The sequence below is a fragment of the Dermacentor andersoni genome, chromosome 5, assembly GCF_023375885.2.
Source record: "Dermacentor andersoni chromosome 5, qqDerAnde1_hic_scaffold, whole genome shotgun sequence".
Classification (NCBI taxonomy): Eukaryota; Metazoa; Arthropoda; class Arachnida; order Ixodida; family Ixodidae; genus Dermacentor; species Dermacentor andersoni.
Genome location: NC_092818.1, coordinates 163149337 through 163162005, shown reverse-complemented (window position 1 = coordinate 163162005; position 12669 = coordinate 163149337). Strand labels below are relative to the sequence as shown.

At 45.8% G+C, this 12669-nt stretch overlaps 1 protein-coding gene and 1 long non-coding RNA gene across 2 annotated transcripts in view; one reads left to right on the top strand and one right to left on the bottom strand.

Moving 5' to 3' along the window:
- LOC129385128 (uncharacterized) overlaps positions 1 to 10659 on the bottom strand; it is a 37110-nt gene extending 26451 nt beyond the window's left edge. The window contains exon 1 of the long non-coding RNA XR_008612709.1: positions 10575 to 10659. This is a non-coding gene — a long non-coding RNA (uncharacterized lncRNA). The remainder of the gene's footprint in view (positions 1 to 10574) is intronic.
- LOC126531551 (alkylglycerol monooxygenase-like) overlaps positions 1 to 11991 on the top strand; it is a 28032-nt gene extending 16041 nt beyond the window's left edge. Inside the window, exons 8-12 of the mRNA XM_050179111.3 lie at positions 640 to 756; positions 2966 to 3048; positions 3807 to 8996; positions 10627 to 10766; positions 11807 to 11991. Of these exons, the coding sequence (XP_050035068.1) occupies positions 640 to 756; positions 2966 to 3048; positions 3807 to 4014 (408 nt within the window). The 3' untranslated portion in view covers positions 4015 to 8996; positions 10627 to 10766; positions 11807 to 11991. The remainder of the gene's footprint in view (positions 1 to 639; positions 757 to 2965; positions 3049 to 3806; positions 8997 to 10626; positions 10767 to 11806) is intronic.
- The last annotated feature ends 678 nt before the right edge of the window (positions 11992 to 12669 follow it).

The window sequence follows — 12669 nt, the reverse complement described above, 5'->3', positions numbered from 1 at the left end:
TTGCTCGTCGTACTTCTCTCAGCATACATCTGTCTTCATCATTCCTCCCTCGACGAACGTCACCTTGGTCTTGGTGACATCGCCGCGTCGAGGCGTCCGCCTCACAGCGTGCATTCGCACGAACTGCTGTTTGAACTTAAGCATAGATTGTGAACGGTGTAGAAGATAAACATGAGCATGACATCGCATTGAAGTTGTAACCGATATAGCGCATAAACATAAATATTGATTGAGACTGCTTGCTGCGTAGGTGACAGTAAAGACAATTTATCATTTCGTTTTATATAATTTCAGTGACCGGCTCACGAAACCTTTCATTCACAGAAGTTCTAAGATATGCGTTGGATCTGCATTCTTTTTTCATTTTCTTAATAGAGGGCTAGGGTGAAAAGTGGAGAGTGAAGCATGGAAACATGTCTGTGTGCACAATATAAGCAACACTTTTGAAAAAGGTCTCGCCCCGGGCTTTCCTTGTTTATTAAGTGCATATATCGACAGAATTTTTGAACATTGAGAAACTCTTGGAGTGAATGAATTAGAAGAAATAGTTAGGCATGCTGGGCATGTTCGAGCTTTCGCATTTAATGCACATTTCTAGCATTTCGCTGTTAACTGAAGATTACATTTTTTATCGTGCAGGTACGCAGGCCCGTGGAAACGTACGCGCCAAAAACCACGCTGCTGTGCAAGATTTATGTAACACTGCATTTTGCCATTATAGTCATCGGCTATGTGAAGCTGAAACATTGGAGTTCAGTGAGTAGTGCCACTCTTTTTTTTCTTTTTTCATGCGCATAAGGAGAAGCAAGATATGCGTCTTGGAAGCATTCAGTAACTTGTTTCTTATGCAGTTATGTTTATTTGTGATCACTAAGCACAGTAGGAATATTGACAGTTCGCCATTATGCTTTCTTTAGAAGTGAAAGTAAAGCATAAGTTCCGAGGCGCTGAAAGCGCATAGATTCACTACAATGTGAGACCCATTGAAATTCGCCGCGCAGTACTACAGAGTCCGGATGCCTTATAAGAAGCGAAGCATATTATGTTTGTTTGTTTGTTTGTTTGTTTGTAATCGGTGTACAATTTTACATTTGACAAATACCATACACAGCTGCATAGGCGACGCTATTAGAGGGCGGCGTGCCATCACTAAGCGCATGTCGGAATTAGCAAGGGCCTGTTGCGCGCTCCGAGCGCGATACTTATTCACAAAAGCTAATAAATGGAACCCTGGCGCTAGCACCTACGGAAGCTGTGAGTGCTACGGTTTAAGTAGCGTGGCAAGGATGGCTCGTACGTGCCCCCCTCCCCCATTTGCTTAAACTTCATCCTTCTGGCTTCGACCAGCATTGTAACTATGCAGATTATTAACTTTCAACAATATATCGCGTTATAACTTGAACATGTTATAACTGGAACATGAGCTAGGCAAATTTATTGCCTTGCTGTTCATGCTCGGAAAACTGCGATTGCTGGGAAGTATCGAAAGAGTAATAAATAATGCCGCAGGAATGTCTGATAGCCACAAGCACGAAGATGAAATCAAATGCATGCGACGGCCGTCATTCCAATAACAGCTCAAAGATGGCTCTAACAATTTATGTCGGAAACGCTACGCTTGTACCCGCATTTCCAGAACCTTCTCGCAACGGACGCTCCACCTCGACTCAGAAAAGTGCATGGCCGCACAGCCCCGTTGCTAAACTGGTAGCTGCGCTTCAATGATACTCCACCTCAACTTCTGAGCGAAAACGCTGCAACCGCGCACTTTAAAGCTGGAACTCCACTTGAGCGATTTCTCGTGCATGCGACGTGATTGTACACGATGGCGACGGGCGACGCGACCGCCCGTCGCGCGACTTCGCTCGATCGCGAGTTCTCGAATTTCGGAATCCGTCGCTCGTGGCCCGGAAGCGCTCCCTCTACGTCGTCGTTCCTCTTTCGTGTGTTGTCGTGGCGGAGCACTTTTCCTCAGTCGGTGCAGCTCGCTCGAGGTGTCAAGGCTGCTTCACAAGCAGTGACTCGAGCGAAAAAAATATCGTTGCTGCCGCGCACGTCGCTGAGCGATTTTTGCTGCCACACGCGGCATGCTCATCGCCATTGCATCTTGTGCAACTCGAGGCGAAACTCGAACAAACGTTGTTATTATTGCGTTGGCGGGTTTAAAAGCCTCAAAGACTTTATCGATCCGGTGCAACAGAAAGCGCAAATATGACAAGACTCCGTTGGGAATGGTTGTACAAGGGTCGGTGTGCTGGCTGGGATGCATACGACCATTCGAATTCCCGATGTCGGTCTTTTGAGCAATCGGAGCAAAATTGGGCGTGGCACAATTGCGACAGTGCCATTTCCGCGTTATAATTATGTCATTCCTTGCGACATTTAAAGGTGTCGAACAAATTTACGTCGAATTACATTATGCATATCCAGTGTCGTCGATCGGCTTCCCGACACCCAATGAAGTTCTACCCTTCCCGACACCCGGTGCGGCTGCTCAGCGTGTCACACTCCTCCCCTCTTCTCCTTATCTTGCCACTCTCTGCTATTTCTTAACGCACATTTTCTATAAAAAATATGAAATAATTTAAAAGGGTGACGCTGCTTTCCTGTACCGCATTCGGCTACGAACCGCGGAGAAAACAAAGGCTACTAAGGAAAACAAAAGCCACTATATATATATATATATATGAGAAGAAGTATAGTCTGTGGGTGCAGATCGGTAAATTTATAAACTTGCTAAATAAATCGTTAAATTCACTGAGAAAGAAGATAGCTAGTCGTTGTCTCGCAATAGGCCGTCAACGCAGTGCCCGCGGGGGAGTTGAAGTTGAGAAGTCTATGATGGTAAGAAAACTCGGAAAAGTCGCATCGCGGACAAAAAATTATTTTAAGTATGTTTATTTTGGATAAATCGCTTAAATCGAAGGCCGATGAAACAGACGATTTCATGGTTTCACGTGTGCAGATTATATCCAGCGGCACGCTTCTTGGTGGAATTGCCTACATCTTCTTCTCGCTTGGCACAATGGGCGCACTCTTGGACAACAGGTGAGTAAACGAACAGCACGTGTTTCACTAGCCTTCTTCTCTCCTGCAGTGTCTCGTTCGCTTCATTCGCATTATTTGAGTGCCTCGCTTTATACGGACCGAGTATGTCCACGTGAAATATTTCCTTTCGACAAAAAAATTTGTATGGTTCACATTTTCAGCCTCAAAGCACCGATAGGAAGTCCGCCTTCTTTTTCTTTTTTCGTTTCTTTTTTTTTCTTTATAGACGTTTTTACTGGAAACGAGTTCGAGCTGCGGATAACGGACATATATTGAATGCATCAACATTTTGTAAAGCAAGTCAAATGTCGAGAGGTGGCTCGTGACCGAATACGTTGTATACATCTCATGTTATAAAGGCAGGGCAGCACACGGTAAGCCTAGGCGAATCCTGTCATCGTCCTCACCCTCACGTTTGAATGGCTTCGCACACTGGGAGGTCTAAACAGGCCCTGCCACGTTTCTCGCCGACGTCACAGTTTCCTTGTCGTGCGACAGCAATCTAGGTCTTGGTGCATATATATATATATATATATATATATATATATATATAATACAGGCACTGTTGGTAAGAAAGCAGGTCAGAGGTAAGAGTGACAAAGAAAGAAAGAAATCGCACGCCACCAGCGTCATGACTATTGTTGTAGGGCGGAAGTAGATCTCAAAAAGCGTATAGTTGTTCTCTCTAACAGTGCGTAGCTTCTTGTTGCGCGTCTCACTCAAGCCGCGTCTGTTGGTCAACACCGGCTCTTTTACAGAAGCAACGCCTGCGCAGTGGAGGCGCTTAGGTGCGCCCTGATGCTGGTGCTGGATGCCCGCGTCTTTCATTTCTCAGCGATGGCCAAGTCGGTGGCTGCCATCGCGTTCCTGAACATCGTCAGGGCAACGTACGCAGCTTCGTTGCTAGGCTGTGTCGCCGTCAGTGTGCGAGGTGTCACGTGGAGCGTCAAAGAAAAAGCGGCCTGAGAACGTCTGCATGCACGTACACGTGAATGCAGGCGAAGACTCGAATGCTGTGCTGCGGACGATTTTATACGGGCTTAAATACATTGCCGGTGACTTCTAACTTGCTGTTCTTTTCGTGACCACGTTGCGCATGTCTCATGAGCTCAGATTGCCAAACACTTTTGGTTGGTTTGTCCAGACGAGGAGTGTGCCTTAGCCAAGTTTTCGTGCCTGTTAGTGTAATCGTAAGGAAGTAGAGCGTAAAAGCGGGATCTGGAATGCTGAAATGTCTTGTGGTCCTATGTGTGAGGAAGGCCTCAACGAAAGAAATCAGGGAGGCATGCGATAGTCACCGCGCTTATATTTTTATGGCAAACGCTTCAGACGCTTCAGACGGGTTGTGCTACACTATAATTATGCTGTCGTTTTTACTACTGAATCATCTACTATATTGTCTAAGAGAGATTATATTGCATATGGTCTTAAGCCCAACTTTACGTATTTACCATATTGAGCTTTTTTTTTTATTCCACCTAAGCACAAATTGAGATCAGCTTCAGGAAAAATATTTCTGGCTGTTAGTCATTGCTACATGCGGGGCAAAAGGCAGATTCAAAGGAGGTGCATTTTGTGGGAACCTTCACAAAGGCAAATATTGCTGCAGCGGAGCAGCAATTAAGACATGTCTGTGGTGCATTGTCAAGCTACCATTGCACTGCGCCTGCCATCGTTTACATCCTGCCTTCCAGCGCTGACACTTTATCAGTTAACTTTGCTGCTTAATACATGTAATCTTTTCATTTTTTAACGAACACCGTATACTGCGCATAAGTGCATATGAAGGTGTAAGGATAACCTGTTTATTATAAAGCGGAATGAAGTTCAGTGTGACGGAAGCCAGTCACGTGTACGGAAAATAAACGCCTTTGTTTATTTTACCTGTGAACAAGGCTCTCGTGTGGGAGCCGAAACGTCTTCTTTTGTTTTAAATTTTACTTTGGCCGGCGTAGTGTCCCAAATTTGTGCAGCCTTTTCACCATATAAAGCTGAATGATCATTCAAGCTAATTTTAATCGCAAGCCTAACGCTCAAAATTTAATCCCACTTCATGAGCACCGCCATTCAGAGTGCTTAAAGTTTATGCACGCCTCCTTTAAAATGATAACTTTGTTTCTCAATTAATGAAGTCAAAATTTCAAAATTTTCGATAACTGGAAATTATCACTGCCTAAATCTTACACTTTTCGATGCTCCTAGAAACATGTTTAGTCTTTCTCCATTACTCGCTGGATCGCTGGATCCTTTACCTGGAAGTGTGCTCTGACAATCGTTTGAATTTTTAGCAACTTGTAAATATTTTCAGTGCTGTGCAAGTATTTTTTTCGGTTGCTTTGCTCACCGCAAACTCCTGCTATTACCCTGTGTCGGATGCAGTACGTTGATGTTAAGCAATAAGACAAACATTCTGGCTAACCTAATGACAGTGGCTTTTATCAATAGCTTTTCATGCGTACATCAATCGTATTTGGTGTTGAACAAATATTTTAATAAGAAAATGTTTGTTACTAATGCCTTTCTGCCTGTCACAAGGAAAGTCTGTTGTGCAACGTGCCAGCTAAAAAAGAAGCTCAAACAATGCATATAAACAAAGAACATGACTTGGCTTTCCATTGCACTTCGTGTCTCCTTCTTCAGGTTTACAGTGGAAGCAACAAAAACGTGCGCACATTCACGGAATTAAAAAAAAAGCTGTACATAAGCAACCAATAAAACTCAGGGCCTATATTCACAAAACTTCCTTTTCCCACGTTGTGCCGACGTTGTCCACGTTTGGCAATTGACACGCTGATCGCCTAGTTATTTGGTTAAAACGCAGCGCGACCGGGACGAAAACATTAGACGCAAAAACACAGAACAAGCACTGACATACAACTATATATTTTATTGCACTCGAAACCTGTCTTTATTCGCAGATGGCTGCCATGTATATATATAAACGGGGCACAATCAGACAATGGTGACACGTGATCGAGCTATAATAACCATATATCAATATCGTGTACAAATGTTCTTATTGTGCCCTGGCTTTGGGACATGGCAGCCTTCTGCGTATGAGAGGTTAGTCCCTGTGTACTATAAAAAAAGACTAGTTGTAAGTCGGTGTTTGTCCCGTGTTCTTGTGCCATTGTATTCGTTCCAGTCACGCTGCGCTTTAATCAAGTATGAACCAACTCGCGCAAATCAAGGTTTAACTGCGTCTGGTTATCTCGCCGATGGCTATCACTACAGGCAGGCGTCCTGCCGTCTGCCAATGAGGAAATGGAAATACCAGGGTCCTTCTGTACTTCTCTAGAAGCATTGGAGTACCTGGGTAATACGTTTCAGGGGTTTGTGAATACAAGCCTCCTGTTTGGTGCAACATCCTCGGCTTCCTTTTTTCTTCCTTGAAGAACTGCGAGTCGTATTCCACCGTCGAATCTGAGGTATGATGCCATTGGGAAAATGAGGTCAATGCTTAAAGGACCAGCATAATTGTCCATCGACAACCATAAGGTGGCAAACTTGCACTTGACTTTGTCCATGGGGCCTCTCAGGAAACTAGTCTGTCAAGTGAACGTGGCCTCACTGAGCGTTCCCGCATTTCTTCTGCGGTTTTGACAATCTGTAAGGTCTTGCATATAGTCTCGTAAATTTCGTGATTAAAGGCCCATACCTTGTATTTATGGAATAATGCGGTAGGAAACAGCTCTTTTTTTTCCAGCGACCGGAAGAAATAAAGCCGATAAAAGGAAAGCTCCCAGGCCTTGCATCATCTACGTAGTAAGTGACGTTGAGCTTGACATGTGGCTTTCAGTATGTCCTTACTTATGCGACTTGCCAGCAGTTTACTCGAAAGAGTGATTGGCCGGCATGCAGGGCTTTGCCTGCGCCTATTGCACTGTATTTATGCTTTGGGCGCGCTAGTCGTATAACATTTGCTCAAATTCGCTGAGTTTCCACTCTTATGGCCATGTTACGCGCTAGCAGTGCTTTAATGTGCAAGAATTTACGGAACAAAAAACCGCACAAGACAAATAAAGTGAGAGTTACTGTTGTCTTTCGTCTCATTTTCACCATATGACAACCACGTGTATTTTTTTTCTTTTACAGCCGGGTTATTGTCCGGTAATCTCAGTTTGTTCTGCATATTCGACCCCTGCCGAATATCCGAATAAATTCGTATTAACATTAGTATTTCGAAATTCGTATGCGAATTTCGAAAGTCCTGTTTATAATTTCGGGCGAAATGCGAAAGCAGCCGTGTACCTAGATTTAGGTGCACGTTAAATAACCCCAGGTGGTCAAACCGGAGTCCTCCACTACGGCGTGCCTCATAATCAGAAAGTGGTTTTGGCACGTAAAACCCCATATTCTGTTTTATAAATTCGTATTTAATGTTTTAGTTTGCAAATATTCGATCCAGAATTGAAATTTTGCGTATTGGTGCACACTTTGCGATAGCACTTGAACAGCGTTGACCTGTGGCGCTGTTAACAATAGTTCTTATCAGTCTCACAACTTCGTCGCGAACGACCCGCCCTTAGCTCGGCATTTACGTAGTTGCGAAGGCAGGACGTGAATCACCTTTGGCGTCACCGCCATCGAATAGACCAAAGCGCGTGAGGCCAGAACGCGGGTACGCTTTCTCTGTACCTCACTCTTGACGCCTGTTAAGAACACGCCCACTACACACGACCTTTCCGCTGAGTATCTTAATGAGATCAGCTTCCTGGACTGCGGCTAGCGAGATGTGCGATCTTTTTTCCGGTAGAAAATACGTCGTGAACACGTGACCTCTGACGGTCCGTGCTTTCAACATCCATCGCTCTTAACATTGTACAGAACGCAGCCGCTACCGACGAAGCGGTTGTTACTACATTTATTTGACCGGGGCCGAGAACTCGATCTATTTTGTCGCGCGGAAGCGGCTAAGCAATGCGATTTGAGCGTCGGTCATGATAGCGCAAGCGTGTGATGATGATCCGCGAAGGAGACGACGCTGTACGTTCGTTTTGTTTCATACTGCGAAAATATGTTGAGTGAAAACTGTTATAGTACTGACGCTGAAGGAAGAGCACGAATCACATACGTACGCCACCTATTACTTTAGTTGGGAAAGTTTTGTTCTTAAATTGAAGAAAAAAAAGTGGTTTGTCGCTTTACTGAGCTTATGCTGTAATGCGTTGACATTTTGAAAGCATTGTGTCTGTTGGGACTGGGAAATCAAGTGCCCTCTTTTTTGGTCGAAAAAGGAGCATGGAAGTATGTGGGCACACAGTAGATGAACCTACCTGTATTTGAAAGTTATTTGAGACGCGCACGGTATGAGCGGTGGTAAGAAACTTCAGGTAAGAAACGCTGCGAGCCCGGTACTTTCCAGTAACGAACGACATGCGCGTTATCAGCATGATAGCATTCCCGACAGGAAAGTAGCGGGCGCGGCGTTTTCAAGAAAGGAAACGCATCAAGGCAGATGACGATTATAGTTGTGTGGCAGAAGGGGCACTCCAAAGGGTGTAAACTTTTCTTAGAGAGTAACATGGCTGCGTTGTGCGACAATAAATTATGGGGTTTAACGTGCCAAAACCACTTTCTGATTATGAGGCACGCCGTATAGTGGAGGACACCGGAAATTTCGACCACCTGAGGATCTTTAACGTGCACCCAAATATAAGTACACGGGTGTTTTCGCCCCCATCGAAATGCGGCCGCCGTGGCCGGGATTTGCTCCCGCTACCTCGTGCTCAGCAGCCCAACACCATAGCCACTGAGCAACCACGGCGGGTGGCGTTGTGCGGACAGCGCGCTGCTCGTGCGAATGTCAAGGCAACTCCGAAGACGACAACGACGATGCACTACAAGAACGCGGAGCGCGCTCGAGCCAGCAGTGCACGCTCCTTACGCGTCTGGCCGGCAGCACGGGAACTCGAAGCAAGAAGCCTGAGGTGACATCTTTTGCACAGGTGGGTACAGCTTTCGAATGAATTCCTTTCAGTAGCCCTGAGGCGATTTCGCTGCACGATATCATACAAGCGAGCGTCTCATCTCGATGAGCTAAGCAATTTCGAGAGAAGGGCCTCTCAATGGACGCGCGATCGCTCTGTGGCGAAGCCCACTGGGTCGCCTTTCGTCAGAACCACAGGTCGTGTCACGCTGAACGCACCGGTTCTCGTCGGATCACGAAAACTAAGGATAACGAGCCCGAGCTAGCAGGGCAACGGTTCGTGGTCTGAAAAAAAGTAGGCATAAAAAATTCGGACACGAGAGCAACGCTCCTTGTGCGTCCCCGATCTATTCCTCTTACATCCCTACTTTTTGGCGGGTGATTTTCGTAAACTCTGAAAACGAGACAGCGTTGTGATCGGCCTATAGTTGCGAAGGAGGCTCCGTGCAACTGGTAACGCGCTGTTCTACTTCAGTTATACGCTATGATTCAAGTACGTTGTCCCCACAAGGTGATACCTCTCTTCTCAACAGACCACTTTTCTTTTTTAAATTTTTTTGATTAAGAAAAAGCCTCTTTAACCTACTCTTCAAAAATAAGCCTTATTAAGTTCATATGAATTACTACTGACGATACAGCGTGTGAGTAAAATACATCCCGGAACGTCCGTGAAGTCGAGCTCAGTCTCAGAAAAGCTCTGCTGTCGAAGAGAAATGTGGAAGAATAGGACTTGTTGATAGTATTATTCAATTCAATGTATAATGGCGCTGCAGCCGTTCCAACTGTAATGCGCCAGGGCCGTTCTTTTTTTTGTTCTACACTAATGTAGGAGTCGAATTATCGGAAAGTTCCAGAATATAAGGCAGAGGTTTCTCTCTTAAATTTCAATTGGCCTATCACTTCGTGCAGCTGTATATGTTCTACAAGTGAATTAGTGTTTCATTACAGATTGTGATGGATTGAGACATATGCGGTATCCGCTAAGTACATCGATAGATTTTAGCCCTTACCTTCTTTATTGAGTGTAGCCTTTGAATATGCGCAAGATTGTTAGAGGCTCTGGTTTGACAGCGCTTTGTACTATAGTGTGTTGCCCGACCAGCATCTGCTAGGTGCTGAAGCATGATTCACGCCAGCCGTTCGCGCAGCGATTGTTTAAATGCAAAAGAAAAAAGAAATCGTATTTCCCATGTGTTGCCCCTGCGTAATTCGGGCCCGATATTGTATCATTTGCGCAGCATGGCTACTAGCAACAGACAGCTTTAGCTAAACGTTTAGCTGAGCGCACGCACACACATGCCGGCAGCAGAAAGTAGAACGAAAGCGAATGAGTCGCTCGTGATGCTGCAACGTATGCGACGCTCAGCTATGCACTGTCTGGTAATCTGCATTATGTCAGGTTTAATTAATTCATTCATTATTTGAAACATATTTTACAAAAGACGAGAGCATTACTGGACCCATAGCCATTGGCTAGTCCCGGGTCCATAGTCAACTTAGGGTACAAAAAATGCAGGGTACAAATGGTTTGACGCGGCCCTGCGTTTTCGACACCCTGTACGAGTTACTTCTTCGAAAGTCCACAAAAAATACTTACGGCCCATGGTGTAGCGATTTACGTGCCGCTTTCCTTGTTCCTTTCTCAAAAGTCGGGCTTCGGACTGGAAGAATGAAGACCATCACGGCCTGCGCGCTGCTGGCGGCCGTCTGGGTTTTGGTCGCGCTCCCCGCCGAATCGAACGCTTCGTGGAGCGGCTGCCAGTACTTCAACTGCACACTCCGAACACCTGTGAGTACGGTGATCTCGCAGCCAGCGCTGTCGCGTGCAAGTGCACTCACGTGTGATACAAGTGGAAAACGGTGCGATGCCGATTGCAACTCGTGAGCGTTCACGTGACATGCTACAGCAGACCTTCACGCCAGATGGTGCGATTTACAAGGCATTGTGCCCGATAAGGTCTCGCCACGTGAATCATGGTATTTGGGCCAGTTCACGCGCTTGCGCCTGTTTTCGCGGCTAACTAGTCTGTCTTCGCGGTTAAATACGGGAGGGAAACAGCTATCACCTTTCTTTTACGGCGCATGATCGTATATTTGTGTCAAGAAGAACAACAAGGCACCTTTGCGATTTGGCTTCTACATATTACTTGCACACACCTCTCCCTTCTTTTCGCTTTTGCCACTGCGTGACTCTTGGCAAAGCACCAAACTTTCTTTGTGAACCCTCCCCGATTTTCTCCTGGCCGTGGCTATTGGCTCCTCCTGCAGCTGTCTCGCCGAGTAGCTCACGCTTCTAAAACAAGTGAATTGCGTCCCCGATGGTGGGATCTAACCTCGGTGCCCCAGCCCAGCAGCTTGATGCTCCGACCACCAGGCCACAATCGTACGCGTACTTCCGTCACGCCAACGCCGACTAGCTCTTCGAGATAATCGCCGCGTGTGTCAGGTTGCGTAGCAGGGGTGCGCACGAGAGCACGTGCGTGCGAGAGCACTTGCGCGCGGGCCAGTTTCCTTTAAACGCCAAAGACGCAGGAATTAAATGGGCAAATATAGTGCATTTGATTAACCACTTCACGAAAGATTCGCTTCACAGAGATTCCGGAAAAGTGCGTTGGATCTGCATATTTTTTTAACTTCCTTTTTCGTGAGCTTTTTGTCCCGAGGGGCTTTTTGTATTGTGCATGTGTATGCACACCCAGTGGCGTACTTTGAAGCTATAGGCTCCAGCTTACTGAAGCAATGAGTCGTTTTGACAAATGCTTGACGAATTCTCTCTTATTCTACAATTTGGAAAATTTTGCTTATTGCGCGTTGATTGACCCCTCGCAGGTGCGGCCAAGCGACATTGGAAACTTCATGGAGGCTTTCAACACATTCAACTCTCATCCGTGCATCAACTGCACCTTCTACGGAAACATCTTCCACTCTCAGATCCATTCTGTATGAGCCCGACGTGACAAACGTCTAAAAAATTGCTCGCAAAAATAACTCAATGAAAGAATGTTTGAAGAAAACGCGTTGTTGTTTCTTACACCACACAATAATCTGCGCCAACAAGCGCAGCTGGATGAGTTCCAGAGCCTGCTGTGGATATTCCTTCTTAGGTTCATTCTTGATCGTGCGAAATGTTGCATGAAGTCATGCAGAAGGCGCGTCTCAAGTCTATTTTTCCCGCGCTTTTTTACATGCCCTTGAAGTTCTTGTAAGAATTTCCTGTGCGGAGGAGCAACGGTAACAGGAAGCCATTCACTAGCGGCTAGAACTTTGCATAAATAACTAAATTTGTCTGTCTCGCTCGTTCAAGCAGAGACAAGCAGAAGACATGGAGTTAATCGCTTTCACTGCACGCATAATATTCCGTGTCTTCTAAATAGACAGAGGGAAAATATAACTTTAGTATTGATTAGTGTTCCACCGTCTGGATGTTGTCCTGGTGACGAGCAGCAAGTGTGGGGTCCTCGATGCAGGATCCCAGCAACCTGGGCTACCTCTCGCACCCACTCCGCCAGCTGTTGCTGGTCATGCAGGTTAGAGCCTTCCAACTGATTTTGGGTGGGTTGTTACGGCTACCGTACTCATGCGGAGCGAGCCATTGGCGTTAAATTGTTGCAAAGCACCAGCACCGCAATGAATGAGCGCTTTCTACAAAAGGGCAAGCTTGTTGCAACACTTTTTGGTAATTCATGTTTTCA